We start from the raw sequence: 26366 nt of genomic DNA on the forward strand, positions 1-26366 counted from the left end.
AGGAGCATCAGGGTCAACAAGCACCAGCTCCTAAGGCCAAAGAGGCCAAATGGATGGACCTCTTTGGCAGGAAAATTTATGCCACAGGGGGTCTACAGCTCAGGATAGCTAACCAGCAAGCTATCCTCAGCAAGTATAATTTTAACTCGTGGGACCCCATGTCAAAATATAAGGAGTTACTTCTCACTGACTCAAAGGCTGAGTTCTTGGATCTAGTCGTGGAGGAGAAGGCAATTGCCAGGACATCCCTGAAGGCCTCACTCAACCGACTCCGCAGCACATACCATCGCTCCACCCCCATGGGAGAGCTTCAGAGTCATCTAATTGGAATAGACGTGAACAATCACTCCAAGAAAACACGGTTACTCATCTTCTTGTAACTGTTGTTCTTCGAGAGGTGCTGTTCACGTCCATTCCAATACCCCTCTCCTTCCCCTCTGTCGGAGTAGCCAGCAAGAAGGAATCGAAGGGGATCGGGTTGGCAGGGTCATACATTGAGTGCCATGAGGGAGCCACTCCAAGGGGCTCCCTGGCCAATCCAACAGAAGCTGCTAAGGGAAAGAGTTTCCGATGACCGTGCACGCAGCACGTGCACACCTAATTTGAATGGATGTCAACACACCTCTCGAAGAACACCAGTTTGAAGAACAACAGTTACAAGAAAGTAGTAACCATCTTTTATCTTCATATACTTACTAAGCATTATTGCTTAGATTTGGCTTTTAAACAGGAGCAGATTTAATTTACTAGTATTACAGAACCTTTTCCTGGTGTAGAAGGTACACAAGCTCTCCCTTCCATAAAGTTATTTAATTTGGCTAAGCTGAGTCCCAAAAGAGAAAAAGATACTCAAGGAGCGTTTGGGAAAGGCTGTTTGTGCAAAACCCAGCGGAAATGTTATCTGTGAGGTTTTGAGATGTTAACATTTAGTAATAGAAGAAAAGTTCCCATGACAAAATAAATGGCACTATGGCTAACTTTGGGGTAAATGAGTACAGGTAAGTCTCTAAGTGCCAGACTGGAGAGATGCTGTGGTGCATTTAATATTACACAAACTGAAATTCTGCATTTGAGTAGAATACTTAGGGAACAAATACATATATAGAATGTTTAGAACAGTGCTTGACTGTGCCCAGCTTTGTGCAGGTATACAGGGGGATGGAGACAGAATACAAGGACCCTTCATTTACTAGTGTCCCTGGTCTGAGGATGAATACAAAGACTATTCTAAGATAATGCTGCTAATAGTGCTAGCTTCCCAGAGTGGATGGGAAGAATCCAGGTCCTCCAATGTTTATCCACTCTGCTAGCCCAGTTCAGGCAGAAGTGAGCATCTTGTCAAACAGTACTGCAGTATTTGCACTCTAGGAGGCACTATATACACACCTGAAAAACAATATTACCTGAGGTTCCCACTGGTAAATCTCTTCATAGTTGTCTAGCATGGGTTGGGGCTTAGAATTACATTGGGATAACCTCAAAGTATGTTGTCAATTTGTAAAAGCAACACGTGTTTACATCATAATTTTAAGTCTGATGAGCTCCTAGGGGATTAAATAATGCAGGATACACAATATAAAAATACAGCTACAATGCACAAGATTCCTATTTTTGATGAACATGCCTCACTACTCTTAGCTATCAACTACATGTATCCTTAGCACATTATCTTTTTATTAATATTGTACTCGTTGGTTTAATTGCGATGGTTAATGTTATTTCTCTGGATTACAGAAAAATAAAAAAGTAGCACTCATCCAGAGCACTAGGCACACCAACCCACATTACAAAACAAAAAATGGCAAAATAGCTTACTTCCCCCAGCTCTGAAAGTCAACAGACCTCTACTGCTTACAGAACAATAAAAAATTAAAGCTAACTTAAAGGTTAACTATGAAGATGTTTGTCTGCAATATTCCAAAAGAAGAAAAGAGCATATGGTTGTTTTCATGTATTTAACGCTATACTTTAAAACAAAAGTTTAGATCAATTATCTAAGACAAAAGCAAGCTAAAAAGATGATTTAAGTATTGTTTTTCTCAGAACGATGCTAAAATGATTTCCTCAGTTTCCCTATCCAGATTAGCACTAACTGTGCTATCAATCTCTTTGCAAACTGTGTTATAGACTAGACTGGTCCTGGAAAAAAATATCAACCGTATACTTCCTTTGTCTTTTTTTGCCTTTTATGGTTTATGTTTAGATAAAACAGGTTAGGCTTGTCATAACCTTCGCCTTATGAATGGCAAGGTCCTTTTAAACCAACCAATTTTTTTTTAATATCTTAGACAAGAGTAATTGCACATCACTTTCTCAGGTAGCCATGCAAAAGTAATTATTTTAATAATACTCAATTATAAAATTACTTGTGAACCAACATCTCCTTTCGATACAAGGGCATCTGTGAAGGAAATCCATTGAGAGTGAGACATATACTATACTATACACACTACATTTTTCCTATTATAATATTAGCATATTCTTAAAAAGAAATCTTCCATCATTATGACTGAAAAAACCTCTCTGCACATGACTATAACTTTATTTACAAACAATGCTGAAAAATATGAATTATACCATTTTCTGATAGCTGGCACATTTCAAGTCTTTGCGGAGCAGAAAATGCAAGTAATTTGTTTGCTTCTTCCAATGCACTCTTATACCATTTCTTTTTCTCTTGCATTGTTCTGGCTATAGAAATAAAGAGAACTTTTACTAAATACCTTACTGTTACTCCATTTTTCTACACTTGCATGAGTTAAAAAAAAACAAACAAAAAATAGTACTTCAGAAATATTTAATAATGACTAGAAAAGAATTCTAGACAGCGAAGCATTTAGATTAACTCAGAGGGCTTCAGTTCAAGATAAATGCTCCTGTATCTATTCTGGTAAATTACTCTGGTGTAAAGGATAAAAATTTTACAGTATTTTTTTTGTAATTGGCTCCCTTTCAACATAGAATGTGAATTCCAAAGTGCTGCAGAGAGCCCAGTTCTGTAGCTCTTTATTGTGTTTAATTTCCTTCTTAATGAAATCAACATTTCGAGTCTATACGGACTGCAGAATGAAACCCCAAAATGATCTTCATTCACCAGAATACTTACAATATCATTCATAAACCTTTATGAAACACTCCTAGAGAAAGTTTATCCTGATCTATAACAGATGCGACTACATAATATTTATTTTCATCTGAAAGAAATACCTGACTACAATATTATGCAGTCTTGCAAAAACATACTAGACCAGGAAATACCTATTATTCCAGTCTGTGTTTGTAAGATTTGTGTAAACTTTGCAAAGGTAGCCTACTTTGTAGTGGGAGATGGAAAGTACTCTCTGGGCTAGTTATTTGGAGAGGAGAAAGTGAGATGATGTGGTGACTGTGGGGTAAGGCGGAAGGAAGGAAGAAGAGAGAACATGCTTTTATGGAAGGAGGATGTGGTGATGGTGGAAGGAGTGCTGCCACTTGGGGAGGGTACAGTGTAGAGGCACCAAAAGGATGTTGCACAACATGATTAAGGCAGGTCTGTTGAAGACTCTCTTGGGGCTTCTGGATCTCCTCTTCCAGCTCTTTGCAACCTTGATCTATCCTCACCTAGATTCCGAATGCAGAGCTCTAGGAAGAGAATGAAACAGTAAGAAGAGTACAGATGACTGCATTTTGAGAGGGCTACTAAAGGCAGCTCTTAGAAGAGTTGGCAGCACAGTCTACAGATTAAACACTAGATTCTACTCAACTGCTCAAGTAATTTATTTGCTGTGGATGAATAGAAGCTGCAATACTGGTATATATGGAAACACTGAACATTTAAAATAGCATTTTAGCTCTTCTATAATATGCAATGAGACATATCAGCTGAAATTTCATTACTATAAAGGAAACGGATACCTTAGAAGAAAAAACAATTTGAAATGTTTGATGTAAAGTGAAATTTATTCTTGGCTACTATCCTCAGTCCCATAATGAATATATCCATATATGGCTGAAACACATTTACAAGGAACATTTGTGGCAGGGAAAATCCATCCTGAAGAAAATGATTTATCTTGTTACTAGGCCCCAGTATTTAAATCTGCATCTTATCCATGCATATTCAGAAGTTGTAGGTTTTTCTCTCTCTGTGATAAAGAGTATTGAATACTGCTAATGAACGTCTTATCTTCTACCAACATCTAAGCTGTTTACTGGAGCTTCCTGACTATTTTTGGGCTCTTTATGTTAACAGATTTTCTTTAATGGGAATATGCAGAAGTGATTGAAAAGACAATATTATGAGGTCTGAGAAAAAATGGTTATCAAGCTTTCTGTAACTCTTCTACTTTGAGATACGCTTCTTATGTCCATTCCAATGAAGGTGCATGCTCACCCCGAGCACAGCCGACAGAAAGTTTTCCCTCAGTAGTATCCATCGGGTCAGCTCTGGTTCCCCCTGGAGTCGCGCGGTCATAGCTCCAGGATAAAGGGTCCTGCCAATCTCCTTGCCGGCCAAATCTGACACAGAGATAGGAAGGAAGGTCTTGGAATGGCCAAGAGCAACACATCTCAAAGAACAAGTTACGGAAAGGTTAGTAACCTTTTTTTCTTTTTTGCATGCGTGCTCTTGTGCATTCCAATGTAGGTGACTCCTAAACAGGTGCAGGTGGAGGGTTCAGAGTTTGACATGTTGATTGCATCACCGCTTGGCCAAATACAACATTGTCTCTAGCCTGCTGGGTGATGGTGTAGTGAGAAGCAAAAGTGTGAACTGACGACCACATTGCTGCTCTACAAATGTCCTGGACAAGAACTTGTGCTATGAATGCTGCCGAAGATGCCCTTGTGGAATGTGCTATCAGGGCAGGAGGAGGAGCAGGTACCTTTGCTAGGTCATAGCAATGTGCAGACGCAGGATATGATCCATGATGAATTTTTCTGGGCTGAGATGGAAAGACCTTCCATTCAGTCTGCAATGGCCATGAATAGCTGAGTAGTTTCCAAAATGGCTTAGTACTTTCTATGTAGAAAGCCAGTGTCGTCTGATGTCTAGCAAGTGGAGTCTCTGTTCTTCTCTGTTGACATGTGATTTTGGATAGAAGACCAGTAGGAAAATATCCTGACTTATATGGAACTGTGAAACCACCTTTGGAAGGAAAGCTGCATGAGTACGCAATTGGACCTTGTCCTTGAAGGATACCATGGTTCTGAAGAATATGGTGGTACTGAAGTGAGGGTCTGGATCTCTGAGACCCTTCTGGCAGACATAATGGCCATCAGGAAGGTCACCTACCAGGACAGGTAGAGCAGACAATATGTTGCCAGCAGCTCAGTTTTCACAATACCAGGTTGCCATACCTGGGGGTACAATCCCTCAAGGCCCTTAAGAACCAATTACAATGGTGTTTGAGAACACGGAATGGCCATTCACCCATGGGGGAAAAGCTGAGATTGAGGCCAGGTGAACCCTAGGAGATGACATGGTTAGAACTTGTTTCAGGTGTAGTAATGTGTCCAAATAAATGGTATTGTGGACTGCATAAGTGAGATGCCCTTCTGCGATACACTGGATTCAGAACCTTTTTCACTTTGCCAGGTAATAGCTTTGGTGGATAGCTTTTTGCTTTCTAGAGTACCTAACAAACGTGTCCTGAGCATGCTGCTCTGTTGGGTTCCGCCATGAAGCTTCCAGCTATCAGATGAAGGGACCCAAGGCAGGCAGCTGTGGTCCTGGGAGATCAGGTCTGGGCTATAGAAATAGAACTGGCATCTCCACAGAGAGGTCTATGAGTGTGTGGTGGGGGGAGGGGGCAGCGCTTTAATGTTGTTGCCCCTTTTACCTCCCCCAGGGCCACGAACAGAGTGGTGGGGGCAGTACTGGCTTCTTACCGTTACACCATACCGGCCCACTTTCATCCCTGGGAGAGAATAGACTGCTGCACATTTATCAGGAGGCTCAAGTCCTGGAATGTTGACTGGATTAACTTTATATTGGACTCCACCTGACCTTGGTCCAACCTCTGTCCAGCAGTCAGTCATCAAGGTAAGGATAGACCTGAACCCCTTTGTCTTCTCAGAAAGGCTGCGACGACTATCATACACTGCGTGAAAACCCAAGGGGCCAGTGACAGGCTGAACAAGGAGAACCAAAAATTGGTAGTGCACATGGTTCATGATGAACCTGAGGATCTTCTGGTCCCTGAAAGATTGAGATATGGAAGTAAGCTTTCTTATAATGTTTCCTCCTACATGCTCGGCCATGTCTACACTACAAAAGTACTCCAATGTTAAGAAGTTGGATTTGGGAACAGATTGTATAAAGTCGAGTACATGCATCCACACTAAGCACATTAATTCAGCATTAATTCGGCGGTGTGCATCCACAAAGCAAGCGTCGACATTCCGAGCACTGCACTGTGGGTATCTATCCCACAGTCCCAGCTGCCCATTGTAATTCTGGGCTGAGCTCCCAATGCCTGACGGGGCCAAAAATGTGTCATGGGTGTTATGGGTAAATGTCGTCCGTCAACCCTCCCTCCATGAAAGCAACCGCAGAAAATCATTTCGTGCCCTTTTCCCTGGATTGCCCGAGCAGATGCCATAGCATGGCAAGCATTGAGCCCGTTCAGCTCACCGGAGCAGTTATGACCTAGTAAACACCCTCGCGCATTATTATGCGGTTTATGCAAAACCAGCATCTGAAAAACCAGGTGAGGAGGCAACGGCAGCACGGTGATGAGGACATAACACAGATTTTTCTAAAACCGCAGTCCCTGGCAATTTGGAGATGATGGTGTTACTGGGGCAGACTCATGCCGTGGACGCCGATTCTGGCCTGGGAAACAAGCGCAGACTGGTGGACCGCATAGTGTTGCAGGTTTGGGATGATTCCCAGTGGCTCCGAAACTTTCGCATGCGTAAGTGCACTTTCATGGAACTTTGTGACTTGCTTTCCCCTGCCTTGGAGCGCAAGAATACTAAGATGAGAGCAGCCCTCATAGTTCACAAGTGAGTGGCAATAGCCCTGTGGAAGCTTGCAACGCCAGACAGCTACCGGTCAGTCGGTAATCAATTTGGAGTGGGCAAATCTACTGTGGGGGTTGCTGTGATGCAAATAGCCAATACAATCATTGAGCTGCTGTTATCAAAGGTAGTGACTCTGGGAAATGTGCAGGGTCATACTAGATGGCTTTACTGCAAAGGGATTTCCTAACTGTGGTGGGGCTATAGACGGAACGCATATTCCTCTCTTGGCACCGGACCACCAGGGCAGCCAGTACATAAACCGCAAGGGGTATTTTTCAATAGTGCTGCAAGCACTGGTGGATCACCAGGGACGTTCACCAACATCAACGTGGGGTGGCCAGGAAAGGTTCATGACGCTTGCGTCTTCAGGAACTCTAGTCTGTTTAAATAGTTGCAGGAAGGGATTTACTTCTCAGACCAGAAAATAACTGTTGGGGATGTTGAAATGCCTATAGTTATCCTTGGGGACCCAGCCTACCCCTTAATGCCCTGGCTCATGAAGCCGTACGCAGGCACCCTGGACAGTAGTAAGGAGCTATTCAACTATAGGCTTAGCAAGTGCAGAATGGTGGTAGAGTGTGCATTGGACGTTAAAGGGTTGCTGGTGCAGTTTACTGACTCGCTCAGACCTTAGCGAACCAATATTCCCATTGTTATTGCTGCTTGCTGTGTACTCCACAATCTCTGTGAGAGTAAGGGGGAAGACATTTATGTTGGGGTGGGAAGTTAAGGAAATCGCCTGGCCACTGAATACACACAGACAGACACCAGGGCGATTAGAAGAGCACAGCAGGAAGCGCTGTGCATCAGAGAAGCTTTGAAAACCAGTTTCATGACTGGCCAGGGTACTGTGTGACACTTCTGTTTGTTTCTCCTTGATGAAAACCCGCCCCCTTGTTGCCTCTAAATTCCCCGTAAGCCACCGCCCTCCCTCCTTCGATCACAGCTTGCTTGCAAAGGAAATAAAGTCACTATCGTTTAAAAAACATGTATTCTTTATTAATTGATTATAAAAATAGGGAGATAACTCACAAGGTAGCCTGGGTGGGGTGTGGGAGGAGGGTAGGAGGGAAGGGAAAAGGCCACTTCAAAACTTGTTGAATGACAGCCTTCTGTTGCTTGGGCTGTCCACTGGGGTGAGTGGTTGGGTGCCTGGAGCCTCCCTTCACCCCGTGTTCTTGGGCGTCTGGATGAGGAGGTTATGGAACTTGGGGAGGAGGGAAGGCGGTTAAACAGGGGCTCCAGCAGCAGTCTGTGATCCTGCTGCCATTCATGAACCTCCACCAGATGCCGGAGCATGTCCGTTTGATCCCGCAGTAGCCCCAGTGTTGCCTCATGCCTCCTCCGATCTTCCTGCTGCCACCTCTCCTCATGTTCATCGGCCACTTTCCTTACTCTGCTATTGTGTCCCCTCCATGCATTCTGCTGAGCTCTGTCAGAGCTGGACGACTTCATGAGCTCAGAGAACATTTCAATCGCACGTGCATTTTTTTGCCGCCTTATCTGAGATAGCCTTTGGATGGAGGAGGGAGGCTTGAAACATTTGCAGCTGTTGGAGGAAAAAAAAGGGGGGTGAAGTATTTAAAAAGATACTTTTTACAGAACAATGGCTATATTCTTTCATGGTGAACACCACTATTCACATTACATAGCACATGTGATTTTGGTACAATGTCGCATTTTGCATCTTGTATTGAGTGCCTGCAGCTTGGTGTTAAGATCACACACACGCAGTGCCGGGCAACAGAATTCAGCTCACAGGCAGCCATGGTAGCCATAGTCTTTCGGCTTCTATAACCTTCATACCAGCAGGCACCCTCCTCTCCCATACCAAGCAAAGCACGTTGAGTTGGCCATTTAGTGCTGCGGTTTTCCTGTTAACGTGCAGCAGCAGAAACCAAACTAACCCCCCCAATCCAATTCCTGGGATGATTGCTTACCTCTCATCCCACCACGAGGCTGGTATCAGGGAAGATCCCTGCTAGCCGAACACAAACAGCTCAATGCCAATGGCCCCCCCTGCTCCCACTGCGTGGCTAACTGTGGGGAGGATTTCTTTTCAGCCACAGGCAAACAGCCCAGTAGGAATGGCCACTTCTGATGTCCCCTTAATTAAATTCCCCTATTTCAACCACGTTACCATGAATGATATCACTCTCCTGAGGATAAACACAGAGAGATAAAGAATGGATGTTGCTTGAAAGCCAACAGACACCGGGACCATACGCTGCCAGGCTTTGTCATGCATGATACCAGATTACTTGCTACTAGCATGGCGTGGTAAAGTGTCCTACCATGGAGGACGGAATAAGGCTGCTCTCCCCAGAAAACTTCTACAAAGGCTTTTAGAGTACCTCCAGGAGAGCTTCATGGAGATGTCCCGGGAGGATTTCCGCTCCATCCCCAAACATGTTAACAGACTTTTCCAGTAGCTGTACTGGCCACGAATGCACCCCAAGTCCTCAGGGCTACTTAATCATTAAAAAACGCTTGCTTTTAAAACATGTATTATATTTAAAAAGGTACACTCACCAGAGGTCCCTTCTCCGGCTTCGTTGGGTTGGGAGGGTGTTTCAGTCAGAGTGATAAAAAGATCCTGGCTGTTGGGGAGAATGGTGTGTTGTGTGCTCTCCTCAAGCTCGTCCTCTTCCTCCTCATCTTCCCCATCTGCAAAATCCTCAGGTATAGTGGAGAGTACTCGATCATTGGAGTCCACGGACAGGGGTGGGGTAGTAGTGGTGGCCCCCCTAGAATTGCATGCAGCTCAGCATAGAAGCGGCACGTCTGGGGCTCTGTCCCGGAGCGTCCGTTTGATTCTTTGGTTTTCTGGTACGCTTGTCTGAGCTCCTTAAGTTTCACATAGCGCTGTGTTGCATCCTTGCGTCTGTCCCTCATGGCCTCAGAGATTTTTTGAAATGTTTTGGCATTTTGTCTTTTAGAAGGTAGTTCTGGTAGCACGGATTCCTCTCCCCTACAGTGATCAGATCCATTACCTCCTGTTCGGTTCATGCTGGAGCTCTTTTTCGATTCTGGGACTGCATGGTCACCTGTGCTGATGAGCTCGCCTGGCCAATCAGGAAATGAGATTCAAAAGTTCCCGGGGCTTTTCCTGTACACCTGGCCAGTGCATCTAAGTTCAGATTACTGTCCAGAGCGGTCACAATGGTACACTGTGGGATAGCTCCCAGAGGCCAATACCTTCGAATTGCGTCCATGCTAATCCTAATTCGAAACGGTGATGTCGATTTCAGCACTAATCCCCTCATTGGTGGAGTACAGAAATCGGTTTTAAGAGCCCTTCATGTCGGAAAAAATAGTTGTTGTGTGGACGGATGCAGGGTTAATTCAATTTAACGCTGCTAAATCCGACAAACTCGTAGTGTAGACCAGGCCCTAGTATATAAAGTCCTAAGGACTTCAGGGTGGTTCTCGAAATCTTTGGTTTGTGCAATTTAGAGACTGTCTGCTCAGAAAAGAGAGTGACATACCCTCAGAAGGAAGGTCCTGCAAGGTCTGTTGGACCTCATGCAGCAGGACCAAGGACTGAAGCCATGAGTTCTATGCATTGCCACTGCTGAGGCCACAGATCGGGCTGCAGAGTCCACCACCAAGGCTATTTTCAGGGATGCCTTTGGCACTTTTCCTTCTCATAAGAGCTGCAAATTCTTGTCTGGATTCCTGGGGTAACAACTCTTTAAATTTCAACATGGAGTCCCAGGATTAAAATCATACCTGCTCAGTACCACCTGCTGGTTTACAATCCTGAGCTGGAGGCTACGTGTTGAATAGACCTTTCTACTGAAAAGGTCTAAATTTTGGCATCTTTGACCTTAGGTGCTGGCCCCGTAGTTCCCACTCATTGGCTGCTGACACAATCCAAAGAGCCCGGTAGTGGATGCATACGTAAGAATTCATAACCCTTAGCTGGGACGAAGTACTTCTTTTCAGTTTTCTTTGCGATCAGCTGAAGGAACGCTGGGGTCTGCCACGATGTCTTAATGGGTTCTGTAATGGCCTCATTCAGGGGGTAATGACACTTTCGAAAGGCCCGTTGCCATCAGAATGTCTACCAAGGCATGGGAGGACTCCCTGATCTCTCTGCTTGGATCCCCAGGTCCTGAGCCACTCTCTTGAGGAGCTCCTGATCATTTATAATCATCCTGAGAAAGCATAACTTCTGTTCCTGTGACAGCCTCATCAGGAGAAGAAGAAGAGGAGGCATCTGCCACGTTCCTGGGAGCCACGTCATGGGTGGGATGCCTTGGCTGGGTTCCATGGCAGGATAGTGCCAACTGGAGTGAGGGCACCAGCTCCAGTGGCAGGCATATGACTCTGCCTATGAGTCTATCTCAGACTCCCTTCCTGAAGACCAGGGAGGAGTGGTGCCGATCGGTGCCAGGAAAGAGGAGACTAGGGATGGGCCATCACAGCCAGTTTCCCCTTTGAAGGCAATTGGGGCCTCCGTGCCACACAGATCCTTCCCGAAGGTGCCACAGATGAGGCAGAGAGTAAGTCTCTTACTATGGCAAACGCCTCTGATGTCAACAGTACTGCCAGGGCAGTGAAAGTCCAGTAGCAGTGAATCTATTGGTGCCAGACTCAACAGTACCCACTCTGGGGCCGACTCAATGGCACCACATGAGTTGTTGGAGCTGCACAGTGACCCAACATGAGTTGGACTCTACTAGTGTCTCCCTGGCCTTCCAATCTCAGGATTGGGGATTGACCTCTGTCTGACTTCTGTTTTTTCCTCAGTATTGGTGATGGAGAGCAGTGCCAAGGTTCTCCTGCTTGAGCGCCTTTCTTTGGCATCAGGGATGGTGGATAGTGCCAAGGCTCTCGAGAATTGGAAGGAGCATCTCTTCTCAGTGCCGGTGATGGAGAATGCCAAGGATCCAAAAGAGTAGCCAAGTTGCTCCTTACTGAGGTTGAAGTGCTCACTACTAAGACTGAGTGACCCAGCTCTGAGGAAGATCTTAGCACTGCTCCAAGAGAATAAATTTTAGTTTAGTGTGTTTTATCCTTTTTGGCAGGGCCTGAAGTCTTTGGAGATCTTACAACTCTCCTGCATGTGAGCTTCCCCCAAGCCCTTAAGGCAGCTGGAATGGGGGTTGCTCACAGGCACAGGCTTATGGCATGAGGCTTAAAACTTAGAGGCCAACGCATGGTCCAGTACTGGGCAGAGACTAACCCTGCTTATCAGGGTTCCGCTAAGCTAACTAACTACTAAGAACAAGAAATAAATTATACACAATGAAGTTTGGAAAAATCCACTGGCAGGGTTCTTGTAGAACACAAGGATGAGATAGTTCCAGTGACCATAACGGGTGGTAAGAAGGAACTGAGGGGAGCTGTAGATTGGCATGACCCTTGTACCAGTGTTATGAGCGTGCAACTCCAGCGGGCAGAACCAACCCAATGGATACCACTGAAGGAAAACTTCTGGCAGTGATGCTCAGGGCAAGCACACATCTACTTTGGAATGGACATAAGCAAGCACTTGAAGAACCAAGGCCAGTAAATCTAGCAAAGAACCACTAATGAAAAGGACTTTCTCCTGTCTGATGTTTCTTACTGATTGGGGGCAGCAAAGGAAACTAAGGGAAGGCATAAAGTAGATCTGCTGCCTATGAATGGAAGAGTGCTCCTGTGCATGCAGAAAACACCTCTGGACTTTAGAATTTTTCTAGTATTTACGCGTCCACAGAACACCAAGAAAATATGGCACCACTGCAACCCTTTTATGGTTAAGTGCAACCGGAGAATCCAAGACACTGAAATGTTTTGTTGAAGTAGGTTTCATGGACTTTGATGTCACATCCAACTGTCAACTGAACATTAGATGTGCTTTAACAAATCAGGATATGGTTAGTGCTGCAGTTTGCAGATTTCTCAGAAACACTGACTATTCTCGGCTCTCGGGAAGTTTCCCAGTTAGCAAGAAATTTCGGAACGTAGAGTTAACATTTTCCATCATAAGGAAAGTGCGCTTTCTAAAGAGCTCTCCAGTGCTCCCCTTTCAACTGCAATGTTTTGGATCTCCTTGAATTCAGAACTGTGTTGAAGAACCAGTCCAGCCCAGCCTCTTAAGGTTAAGGCTTTAGAAACAAAATCTTGCCTCTTGGGAAGAAAATAACTCTGCCCTAAATTCTTGTTCAAGGTTTTCTGCATAAACTGTACCTTATTGGCTAGAAGTTTTGGGAAAGGTCTCAAAAATGACATCATGAGCAGCTCTACCATTAGTATCTCTCCCTACCTCCAAAAGAAGAAATTACCTATACAAGAATAAAGAAAAACTACCCAAAAGAAAGTAATATAGTAATATAAAAAACAGTAATATAGCCTTGGAGACTGCTCAAATGGAGCTCTCTCACAGAATAAAATACTTTTTAAATAACTACATAGTTTACACACAAGGAACTAATGATAAGGACTGTAAAATCTGGAAAAATATTTAAAAGTTGAGAAAAACGTTTTCCTAAGAGCAATACTGGAATTCCAAAATAGAATTCTTCACAAGTTGGTTAGAAAGAAAACTGATGATGTTAATCAATGTGCCTCGCCAATGAATAAATGTGTGTCCTCAAGTGCTGAGACAGCTTACCACTTTTAAAACTTTATGCAATGGAGCAGTTAGATCTGTCATATATACTATGTGCAGAAAACCTAAAGTGCGGATCAATGGCAAACTATTTGTAATCTAGGAATGAAAGATGCCTGATTTAAATCATGACTATATGTTACATTAGAGTATTTATGGATACCAGTGGTACTTTATGTATGTTTAATTTTCTGCTTCTAAAATTGCTAATGAAGTGCTTTAGTACAAGTGCCTGTTAGCTCACACTAGTTAAAACTGCCAATTTTCATTCAATGTCAAATTCTGGAGAGCAATATAACAGCGGGAAAGTCATGGAGTGTTCAAAATATTGTATTAAGCTCTGAAGAGACATATTTGCAGCAATGTCAAAAAACCCACTATGGATTCCAAATACTGATGAGAATAGAGATTCACTAACTGTGGGCCTAATCTTGGCTCAGGAGTCTACAAGGAGCTGAAGGCTATCTGAAAACTGTCTGGTTTTGGAGCCATGAAAGATAATACAGATTACACCTCAACAATTTAGTGCCATTTAACTCCACACTCTGCCCAAGGATTAAGTCCATGATTACACCTCCAAGATGCCATAAATAGCAGTTAAGAAGCTGGTGAATGATTTTAGGCATCCTGACACTACAGAGGCACCTTGATATTATGGCATGGATACAGTATCAAGGTCTACGTAGCGACAGATAGGGGTAATCAGTGGCTCCACAACAGTCCAGTAGGGGAGAAATGGAGTGAGTGATAGCTGAGGAAAATCTGAATGATCAGTATAGGTATTCTGGTGGGCTGTGTCTGAAATGGCTATCAGTCAGGGAGAGGGCAGAACCACTGAGCAAAAGATTCTCCCTCTCCCATTGTGATTTTGGGGAAGCAAGAAGAAACCTCATGACATTCCTCCAACATCCTCTGCAAAGAGACTCATCAGACCCCATTTCCGGCTTTTTCTCTTTCCCTCCACGGAAATCACAATCCCTAGGAGATGAGGACAGGATTTTTTTTTTTAAAAAAAGGAGAGATGCATAAGTTTCTGTCCCCTCCCCAACAGCTCTACAGTTGCACTATCCCATCATGTACAGAGCCAGAGCATCCTCAGGATTGGTCAGCCGAGGGTTTATGATCTCACAGTAAAGTAGGTAAGTAATAAACTGAAGACTGTGCTTAATGAAATAATTAACATGATAAACGGGCATAAGCAGCAAGCCATTAAATTTTCAAGAAATCAACCATTTTTATAAGACCTGTGTTCAATTTGAAACTTTCCCATGCCATCGATTAGTGGCTCTCAGGCTGAAAAGCACTTGGGAGAATCTTTGAACTGAGAGTGTTTTCTTCTCACTCACAATAATTTTTCTTTGGAAAAATTTTAATCAGATAATTGTTTTATTACCAAGTCAAATTATCGGTCAGAACATAAAAAGATGGAAACTGTATTGCAAGAAATTTTAAGACAATTTCCCCTACAATGAACACTTTGGATTGAAGCCTGAACTGTCTCAAGGTTTTTTAAAAGTGGCTGAAAATCATCTGACAAGCTTTTAATAAACTGCAAAATATTTTTCAAACATAGTACATAACATTGCAAAATTGCCACAGTTCATAGATCCATATACACTTTAAAATTGGGAAACACTACTTTTTTCCAATTTCCCTGGGATGCAGTTTTCCAAGAACATTTCCCAGTTCCAGGAACTAAAATATGACATACCTTAAAAAGATTAAGTAAAAGACCGAGAATATCAGAGTTGTGAACTGGAAAGAGTTCTGAGTCTTGTGGTAAAACACTTCAAGTAACCTTACTTTTTGGGCATGATGTATTTGTGAGAAAGACATTACAAAGCTCAATTTTTATGACTTAAATGTGTCTTCAGAACTTGTTCAAAATTAATCCAATTTGAGTACCTTTGCTAAAGGATCTGATAGTAAGTAGCAAGCTCTAAGTTTCAAACATCAATCTGAGCAGGTAATTGAAATTAAGCAATAGTAATAACAAAACCTTACATTTACAGAATCTTCCAGGATTTCAAACTACTTCAAACATTTTGATTAAGCTTCACAACGCCCTTGCATGAGAAGTATAGTAATAATTATCATCCCCTTTTACAGATGAGGAAAACTGAGACACAAAGATGCTAAGGGCTTGCCAAAAAACCAAAGCAAGCCAAAATAACATCTTGACAAAAATACCTTTGCACGTGTACCAGTGCAAGAAGAAAAAATTATTCAGTTTTTGTATTTTTATTAAACTATTTAAAAGAACATTTTTAGGAGTTTATGATCTTTATAACAATTAGTAAAAGTTTTTTAAATGTCAGGTATATAATTCAAAACTTCTAAGTGAATGCTAACAGACCTTTATTTACCAATAGTTAGGTTTCTGAGTTGATTTGACTATTCTATTTTATAATAAATACTTTCAAATATTAGATGGACAATGCCAAAGTTAATATTATGAACATAAATAAGATGAAATTGACAATGTTCTATCTTACATTTGAAACATCTATTTTAGTAAGTTAATTTTTTCAAATGAATATTTTAAAACGATCAAAATTAATAGGATATTACTTTAACACAACATTTCTGGGAGCAATCATATGGATCAAAATGTCAAGAGTACTTTACTTTTTACACCCCCAATAACGTCAATTTAATATTTTCACATGAAAACTCACTTAAATAAATTATAAATTTAACAAAAACTAAATACTGAGTAATGTATCGTCTGTGGTAACAATAGTAGAACAAGACCACTTCGTAGTAAAATGAGTAAGCTGCTTCTATTTCTCAATCCTCATTGATACTACTTGCATTTCTGAATATCACTGATAATTAGAAATTAATATAACTGGCATTTGTTTATTTTTCTTTATACACCTCTTGAATTTATTTAAATCAAGCTGGTTAATCCATGCGACCTTAATGTCATTAGACTGACTAAAAGCTCATGAAAACATTAGGAATTTGTGCTTTCTTATTTCAGTCATTATGACATCTTGGTTTTTCCATCTCCAGTATGCTTCCTTCATATCCATGGGCCACAAAAGATTCCTTAAGAAAACAGAGTAAAGTATTAAGAAGAATCTCAATTTTAAATTCAACAAGGAAGTGTGTGTTCATGGTGTATTTAAATATAAAGTCCTCCACATGAAATGAGCGATGGCTTCATCCATGCCATTCCATCACCATCTCTGGTGATTTTTTTGGAATGAAGGATTAGATAAATCAAGTATTTATGATGTTTTAGGTTTGTAGAGCAAATCTCTTCTCAATATTTCCATGACCCACTTATTTGAGGTAGTGGATGTTCCTGTGAGAAGAGTAGACGTCCGCCTCCTAGGAGCTGATGGTGTCAGATTAAAGGCCAGCATCATATGGGTTTTTGCTTGTTACAGGCAACCATGGAGGTGCAGTTTATTCTGGAGATGTATACTAGTTGGCTTTGTTCCATCTTCCGCAAGTCAAGTTGCTTTTTCTGTTATAAGCACCAAAAGGTTGTTGAAATCTTTAACAGATCATACAAATTTTTCTCTGCTACTTGGGCACGGGGAGTTTCTTTTTCTTCCATTATTACTTTAACACAGTTGTAAAATTATTAAAAACGGTGTCAACACTAGGTGATAAGTGTTTCAAATCATATTAGCCAACTCAATTTTGGTAACAACTTTAAAAAAGCACTTTTCCTTATCTAGACAAAGCTGTAGTCCCATCCAAATAAAAAGTTAATGTCCTCTTATATCTGAATTATTGAATCTAGTTTTTCCCAGATACAAATTTTTTTTAAAAGAACACAGATTAGATTAAATCAAGATTAGCCATTAAAGCCTGCAACTCACTCACTCACTGCAGATGTACTTTTGATTAAAAATGCAGTCTTTAACAACATGTGAAACAAAGAGCACATTCCCAAGGTTTGAGAAGGAGAGTCTATCAACTTTACAATACCAAAGTAAAGCCCTGTGATTGAACGGGTTCTATGACTAGAAGGGAGATTTAAGAACATAAGAATGGCCATAGTGGGTCAAACCAATGGTCCATCTAGCCCAGTATCCTGTCTTCCAACAGTGGCCAATGCCAGATGCATCAAAGGAAATGAACAGGGTGATTATTAAGTGATCCATCCCCTGGTAGTCAGAGGCTTATTAATATTATTCTTTTTAGAAATCTTGTGATGGTGAGATAACTGACATGGGGAGCCCTTCACTGGCAGAGGATATGTTGAGATGTCACCGTGAGATGTCAGCAAGGAAAAGCTGAGATACTTTAAATGCAATAAATACTCCAAATAAGTTATATGGATGCTGCAAGAGGAGATGGACTGTTTTCCTCTACCCACAGAGGAAAATCCTTTCCTACTTCCAAGTGTAACATTTCAGAGTAAATAGATTTCTAGATAGTAGCAGAATCTCCTGCACTTCCACAGCACATGAGGGCAGATGTGCTCATTGTTCTGTGAACCAAAGCACAAGGTGAAGCAATTCTGGATTAGGATGCAGGATGAGTCTTCTTGAAAGAGAAAATCAGTTAATACCATTTAAAGAAATGGAGACTCCTGTAAGAGATCTTCATCTCTGTACCAATATTGTCTGGCCCCTGCTGCAGCAGCCAGTACGACTTGAACTATGTTTTGTTGCATTCTTCTGATTACTCATTGGATCAATGAAATCAGTGCGAAGATGTAAAGAATTCCTTTGTTCCAAGCCAACAGAAATGCATCTGTGATCAAATCTCCCTGCTCTGAAGCAAAACCAAGGATATGTCTCTTCCCATCGAGCAGCAGTACAGTCTGTGGACAAATTACCCAAATTTTTGAACAGCAGATCCACCATGGTCTTTCCAGTGACAATTTCTATTGTGTCTGAATCCTGAACCTGCTAGAAAATGTTCTTTGTGTCAGATGTAGAGGTATCAGGTATACTTCAAGAGCCAGGCACCAGTCTCACAGGACCACTGGCTGCTGACAGTTGCTGAGTAAGAATGTCCTTTTTTGTTGATATAAACACATAGCTAGCATATTGCTCTCAGCACTTGAATAATACAGCTTTTGGCCAGCTGCAAGAAATATATGTATTAGAGCCCACAATTAACTGAGTTCCAGAACACTTATATTGAGCTTCATAGTCCACAAGGGAGTAGACTATGTGGTATATCAACCTCCTGAAGGTGAGCTCCAGTCCACACACCAGATGCATCTGTGATGATCATAACAGTTGAGAATGAAAATTGAAATAAACTCCTGCAAAACAGTGTCTGGGAATTCTCACTAGCAGAGAATCCTGAAGACTTTTGGAAACATGCTCTGGAAAGCTCCCATGTAGTTCATGTTTGGAGTTAATTTTGCTGCCAATCAGTATTGTACCAGCTTCATTCACAGGTAAGCATAAAGTGACAAATGGAACAGCCCGGGAGACCTAAAGCCTCAGGTGAATTATCACTGCTTTTGTAGGGTTGCTTAATAAATTTCCCTGACTCTGTGCTACAAGATATGCCTTGGCCTAACACAAGTTCAGGATAGCCCCTATGAAGGAGATTTGTTGGGCTTGTACAAGTGTGGACGTGTCCCAATTTATCAAGAGACTTAAAAATTGAAACTGTATGTCCTTTATGTTGGACTTCTACATACAGGAATACCTTAATGCTTGAGATGGGTTGTGACCATTGCTAGGCCCTTGGTAAATACTGCTGGTGCGGTAGAAAGGACAAAGGGCAATATCTTGATAATGGTTGTCCACACACACCACACACACACACACACACACACACACACAGGTATTTTCTGAGAGCCATTCTGATAACTAGGTTAACGTAGAAATCCTTTAAAACTGAGAGCCCTGCTCCAGTCTTGAGAGCATTGGATGGGAAGGGACTGAAGCCTTGCTGCTGGTGTCAATATGCTAGAGTTTAATTTTCTGAGAAAGCTGTTCAGTTTCCAGGGGTCCAGGGGACAAATTCAGTCTCTTTGTCTGTAGAAGTCTGAAAATAGAGAAAAGGTACACTCTGTGGTGCAAGGACACCACATGGCAAATGAGCTATTTGACTGTTTACTTAAGAGGAATATCTAATTTACAAAAGTGGATAATCAAGATTCACTCTTAAATTACATACTGCAGAAGAGAGGTCTTTACCCAGACTTCTGCTAGCGTAAACAAGTCCACAAGGCCACCATATGAAGTACCAAGAGGAAGTTGCAGCTGCAATCTCACCTCTGCCAGGTGACCACAGACAAGCAATACAACCCCCAAAGTGGCATCTTTGCCTAAAGGGAAGCGTGGGGAGGGCAGATATGAACATGTTGACAAGGCTATTATGATGCCCTCTCTTGGCAACAGAAAGAGTACATTATTCCACTGGGCATTTTACATGTGAAAAAGCTGCAGGTTTGGAGTAGCCTTGAGCGAGGCAGTTTTATGGCAAATATTTGTGACTACATTTTTTTCTAGTTCACATTGACAGTAAATGCACATTTTCTGTTTTCAAGGCTCATTTTTAAAAATTCAGCAAAAACAACTAATTGGAAATAACTTAGAAATAGGTGGTGGTCTTTTAGGTTCGCTAAATCAGTAGTAAACCAGTAATTACTAGTGTGCTTTTGAGGTTGCCTGCGACTGTAAGTATATAGTGCAAAAAAAAAAAAAATTTGTAAGAAAAATGGAATACTCTGTATGAAAGTTATAAAACTGGTTACTCTCCTTAATGTCTTTCTGCATGAGGCTATTACTGTAAGTTTACTTTTTCTGAAATATATAGAAATTGCTAGAGAACAGAAATGTGTTTTTAAATGCAACTGCATAGTCTCATCTGAATCTGCTTTTTACATCTATCAGAATAAAAAAAATTTTATTAGCTGACTTTTAAATTTTACATCCTTAATTTCTTAAAAGTGAACCCAAGATTCCAAACAGTTAATACAATGTTATTTGTAGTGTGACAGGGTTAGGCCAGAAGGCTACAGGAGAGTGATAGAAGGCAGATATATTAGCCCCAGGTTAAGTAGGTCCCTTTTCCCTGGGTAAGGTGACAGGGAAGGTTCTAGAACAATCAGGAACTTTCTGGAAACAATTAAGGTAAACAGGCTGATTAGAACACCTGCAGCTAATCAAGAAGCTGCTAGAATCAATTAAGGCTGGCTAATAAGGGCACCTGGGTTTAAAAAGGAGCTCACTTCAGTTTGTGATGCGCGTGCGAGGAGCTGGGAACAAGAGGTGCAAGAAGCTGAGAGTGAGAAGGCATACTACTGGAAGACTGAGAAGTAAAAGCATTATTAGTCATCAGGAGGAAGGTCTTGTGGTGAGAATAAAGAAGGTGCTGGGAGGAGGCCATGGGGAAGTAGCCCAGGCAGTTGTAGCAGTCATGCAACTGTCACAGGAACTGAAGACAGCTGCAATCCACAGGGTCCTGGGCTGGAACCTGGAGTAGAGGGCAGGCCTGGGTTCCCCCCATCCCTCCAAATCCCTACTTGATACCAGAGGAGTTGACCTGGACTGTGGGTTCACGAAAATGGCCAAACTGAGGGCTGCTGTGAATCTCCAAGGTGAGCAAATCTGCCAATAAGCGCAAGACCCACCAAGGTAGAGGAGGAACTTTGTCACAACTGGTGTCAGGAGTGGGATTTGGTGCGCACAGTGCGGCGGAAGAAGGGTGTTATTTAAAAAAAGGGGAGCAGGTTTATTTTTTTTTCCCCACCACAATGGAGGAGGTAGTGCGGGCATTGATATAAGCCACAGCTGCCCAGCAGGAGGCTATCCATGTCCAGGCAGCCGCCCAACAGGAGGCAGTGTGGCTGCAGCAAGGGACTAATCTCCTGCTGATGGACCAGGCTATGTTGTAGGAACTGGTGAATCAAGTGAAGGCCCTTACGGAGCTGAACCATGGCCATGATGGGAAGCAGATCATATGGGCCAGCAATTGCCTGCAGAAAATGACAGGGGAGGACATCATAGAGGCATATCTCCTGGCCTTTGAGAGGACAGCCCTACGGGAGGCCTAGCCTCGAAATCAGTGGTCTGGCATCCTCGCTCCATTCCTGTGTGGGGAGGCCCAGAAGGCCTACTATGATTTGCCTGAAGAAGCTGCAGCAGACTACTCCCAGCTGAAGGCATAGATCCTGGCCAGATCTGGGGTAATGACCGAAGGGCGGGCCCAGCGATATCATGAGTGGAGGTACCAGGAAAACAAAACCTCGCGGTCCCAATTGTTTGACCTCATCCATCTCACATGAAAGTGGTTGCAAACTGAGTCCCAGAGTCCGGAAGAGATACTAGAGGTTCTGGTCATCAACCGGTACATAAGGGGACTACCGCCAGACCTTTGCACCTGGGTAAGCCACAGCGAATGCTCCACCTACGACGAGGTTGTCGCACTGGTAGAGAGGTGAAGGACGACAAGGGAGCTGACCCGACCAGTTAAGAAGAGCACCTTAAACTAGCAGCACCATGGCCCAGAGCTCAGGCGACTGGGCCGCCAGGAGAGCCCAGGTGGAAAAAGAGAGGGGTGAAGGCCCACCAGAAGCCACAAAGAGTTGGAGCACTAAGGGGGAAGAGGTTTGTGATGTTAGACTGCCCAAACCAAGAGACCAGGGAACGCCTAGGGCTCCATACAGATGTTACGCCTGCGGGGAGTGGGGACACATAGCTGCACAGTGTCCAAATGCTGAGGAGCCTATGCAGTGTAACCTGGGGAACTGGGTAGACCCATGCTCCCTAATCCACCTTGTGGGGGGTCTCACTAACCCCACATATGTACACCAGACCAGTGAAGCTAAATGGGGTAGAAAGCACGGCACTGGTTGATTCGAGGAGTGCTATCACACTTGTCTCAGGGAAGCTTGTGAAGCGTAATCAGCTGCTGTGGGCTAAGAGTACGGGGATAACATGCATCCATGGGACAGTTGGTTATTACTCTATCATCCAAGTAAAAACAGAGATTCATGGGAACACTACTGAGGTAGCAGCAGGTGTAGTCCCTAAACTCCCATACCCAGTGCTCATAGGGAGGGACTTCCCAGGGGTTGGAGACTTATTCCCAGTAGGGGAATTGGAGAAAGGGGGAAACCCTGAAGTGAGTGAGGCATCCACAGTAGATGTCACCCCTCAATCTTCTCTGAAATATCACCAGATTTGTTTTCCACTCCCAGACAGGGTAGAAAGTCAAAAAGGGAAAGGAGGGCAGCTAAGGCCTTGGGAACCCAAATACTGACCCAAAGCCAGAGGGTCACTCTCGTAGGTAGGCGGACCCGAGCAGCTGAAAAGGAGGCCACCCAGGAGGGAGAAGCACCCGAGTCTGACCACACCCTAACGCCTCTGAACCAGTAGAGGCAACAGAGACTAGCCCCCTAGATCTCAGGCAGATTAGCCCCGGGAGAGGAAATTTTAGACAGGACCAGGCTGAAGACCCAAGGTACAATGCCCCTGAAATAGATGGGGACCCCATGGAAGGGAAAACCCAGGGACCAGGACCCTACTTCATAATGAAGAAGAATCTCTTATACCAGGTTGCACTAGTACAGGGGCAGAAGGTACAGCAGATCCTAGTACCTCAAAAACACCAGAATGCTGTATTAAGTCTGGTCCATAATCATCATCTTTTTGGGGGGCATTTGGGTGTAGAGAAGACCCTGGCAGGGGTCTGTGATGATTCTTCTGGCCCGGAGTACATGAAGAAGTGTGGAGGTACTGTGTGTCCTGCCCAGAGTGCCAGCTGCACAGTCCCCATCCCCATTTAAGGGCACCTTTAGTACCCTTTCCCATCATAGAGGTCCCTTCGAGCGAATAACCATGGACCTAGTGGGACCCCTGGAGAAGACAGCCCGGGGCCACCAATATACACTTGTCGTTCTGGATTATGCTACTCGCTACCCAGAAGCCTTCCTCCTGCGAAACACAGCCTCTAAAATGATAGCTAAAGAATTGGTGGGGATCTTTGCCCGAGTGGAGCTACCAAAGGAGATATTAACAGACCAAGGTACCCCATTATGTCGAAGCTAATGAAGGACCTCTGTACGTTGCTCCATATCCATACCCTGAGAACTTTGGTCTATCATCCGCAGACGGATGGGCTGGTAGAAAGGTTTAACCGTACCCTCAAGGCAATGATAAGGAAAGTAGTAAGTCAAGATGGGAAGGATTGGGACACCCTACTATCCTACCTTATTTTCGCAATCCGGGAGGTACCTCAGGCCTCAACTGGGTTTTCCCTCTTTGAGTTATTATACGGACGCCACCCCTTTGGCATACTAGATATCACAAAACAAATCTGGGAAGAGGAACCCAATAAGGGGAAAAATATAATTGGCCATATGTTGCAGATGCGAGAATGGATAGCCCGGGTCACCCCTATTGTACGGGAACATTTGGAAAAGGTGCAGGAGGCCCAGCAAACCCATTACAATCGCCTGGCAAACGTCCGACAGTTCCAACCAGGGGATTGGGTGATGGTGTTGGTACCCATGGCAGAAAGCAAGCTTTTGGCCCAATGGCAGGGGCCCTATGAGGTGTTTGAATCCGTGGGGAAAGTAACCTACAAGGTGTGGCAGCAAGGACACCGGAAACAAGAACAAATTTATCACATTAACCTCTTAAAGCCTTGGCCCAATGAGAGGTGTGTGCAGTGGCCCAAGAGACCCCGATCCAGGGAAGTAACATGCAGGAGCAAATCAGGATATCCACTGATCTGACACGAAACCAGAAGAAGGAGGCAACTGAGATGATCAACTGATACCAGGACGCGTTTTCAATCAAACCAGGTCAGACCACCGAAGCATATCAACACATTATCACAGACCCTGGGGCAAAGGTAACTTTAAGGCCCTATAGGGTCCCAGCAGCAAAAAGGGAGGAGATCAAGGCAGAGGTAAAACGGATGTTGGAGCTGGGAGTCATCAAAGAGTCCCAGTCAGTGGTCAAGCTCGATTGTGTTGGTGCCCAAACCTGATAGCACCACTAGGTTTTGTAATGACTTTCACTGGCTGAATGAGATATCCAAATTCGATGCATACCCCATGCCCCATATCGATGAGTTAGTTGACCGCCTGGGCAATGCCCGATTTTTGACCACCCTTGATTTAACAAAGGGATACTGGCAGATTCCCCTTGCCAAAGATGCAAAAGAAAAGATGACATTCTCTACCCCAGATGGTCTGTTTCAATATACTGTTCTTCCTTTTGGACTGCACGGGGCACCTGCCACCTTCCAGCGTCTTCTGGACAAGCTCCTACAATCCCATAACAGTTATGCAGTGGCATACCTGGATGATGTGATTATTCACAACCCCGACTTAGAAACCCACTTGGAAAAGATGGAAGTGGTTCTGGACATGCTAACATGGACTGGCCTCACAGCCAACCCAGCCAAGTGTGTTATAGGGCTAGATGAGGCTAAATACCTTGGCTACATTGTAGGAAGGGGCATGGTCAAGCCCCAACTAAACAAACAAGAGGCTATCCAAAATTGGCCCCGGCCGAATCGGAAAAAGAAAGTCTGGGCATTCCTGGGTGTGGTGGGGTACTACTGACGATTTATTCCCCATTTTGCTACCACAGCGAGTCCCCTGACAGACCTGATAAAATCCCAGGGTCCAGCCATGGTGAAGTGGACAGATGCCACAGAGAAAGCATTCATTGATCTACGGACAGCCCTCTGCAGTAACCCTGTGCTTATAGCCCCAGACTTCAACAAAGAATTCAGACAGGTACATCTGAAGTAGGATTGGGAGCTGTCCTATCGCAGATGGTCAGAGATGAAGAACACCCAATCCTCTACCTCAGCAGGAAACTCCTCCTGAGAGAGCAGAAGTATGCTGTGGTTGAAAAAGAGTGCCTAGCTGTGAAATGGGCCATGGAAACACTACGTTACCACCTTCTGGGATGACAGTTTACCCTTGTGACCGACCATACACCCCTCAGTGGATGTAGCGAAATAAAGAGAAGAACGTAAGGGTGACCAGATATTCCTGTCCCTACAACCTTTCCAATTCACCATACAACACCAGGCTGGAAGCTACCATGGTAATGCAGATGGCTTGTCATGGGGACACTGCCTGACGTCCTCATGGTGTTGAGCAGAGGGGAGTGGGGGAATGTGTGACAGGGTCAGGCCAAATGGCTACAGGAGAGTGATAGAAGGCAGATATATTAGCCCCAGGTTAAGTAGGTCCCTTTTCCCTGGGTAAGGTGACAGGGAAGGTTCTAGAACAATCAGGAACTTTCTGGAAACAATTACGGTAGACAGGCTGATTAGAACACCTGCAGCTAATCAAGAAGCTGCTAGAATCAATTAAGGCAGGCTAATAAGGGCACCTGGGTTTAAAAAGGAGCCCACTTCAGTTTGTGATGCATGTGCGAGGAGCTGGGAGCAAGAGGTGCTGAGAGTGAGAAGGCGTACTATGGAAGACTGAGAAGTACAAGTATTATTAGTCATCAGGAGGAAGGTCTTGTGGTGAGAATAAAGAAGGTGCTGGGAGGAGGCCATAGGGAAGTAGCCCAGGCAGTTGTAGCGGTCATGCAACTGTCACAGGAACTGAAGACAGCTGCAATCCACAGGGTCCTGGGCTGGAACCCGGAGTAGAAGGCGGGCCCGGGTTCCCCCCATCCCTCCAAATCCCTACTTGATACCAGAGGAGTTGACCTGGACTGTGGGTTCACGAAAACGGCCAAATTGAGGGCTGCCGTGAATCTCCGAGGCGAGCAAATCTGCCAATAAGCACAAGACCCACCAAGGTAGAGAAGGAATTTTGTCATGATAGCTATTATACCTAAACCAA

At 43.8% G+C, this 26366-nt stretch overlaps 1 protein-coding gene across 1 annotated transcript in view; it reads right to left on the reverse strand.

The window, feature by feature from the left end:
* Positions 1–26366, reverse strand: part of ZCWPW2 (zinc finger CW-type and PWWP domain containing 2) — a 124918-nt gene that overhangs the window by 71753 nt on the left and 26799 nt on the right. Inside the window, 2 exon segments of the mRNA XM_043509000.1 lie at positions 2578–2676; positions 2679–2691. Of these exon segments, the coding sequence (XP_043364935.1) occupies positions 2578–2676; positions 2679–2691 (112 nt within the window).

Source organism: Dermochelys coriacea, chromosome 2, assembly GCF_009764565.3.
Source record: "Dermochelys coriacea isolate rDerCor1 chromosome 2, rDerCor1.pri.v4, whole genome shotgun sequence".
Classification (NCBI taxonomy): domain Eukaryota; kingdom Metazoa; phylum Chordata; order Testudines; family Dermochelyidae; genus Dermochelys; species Dermochelys coriacea.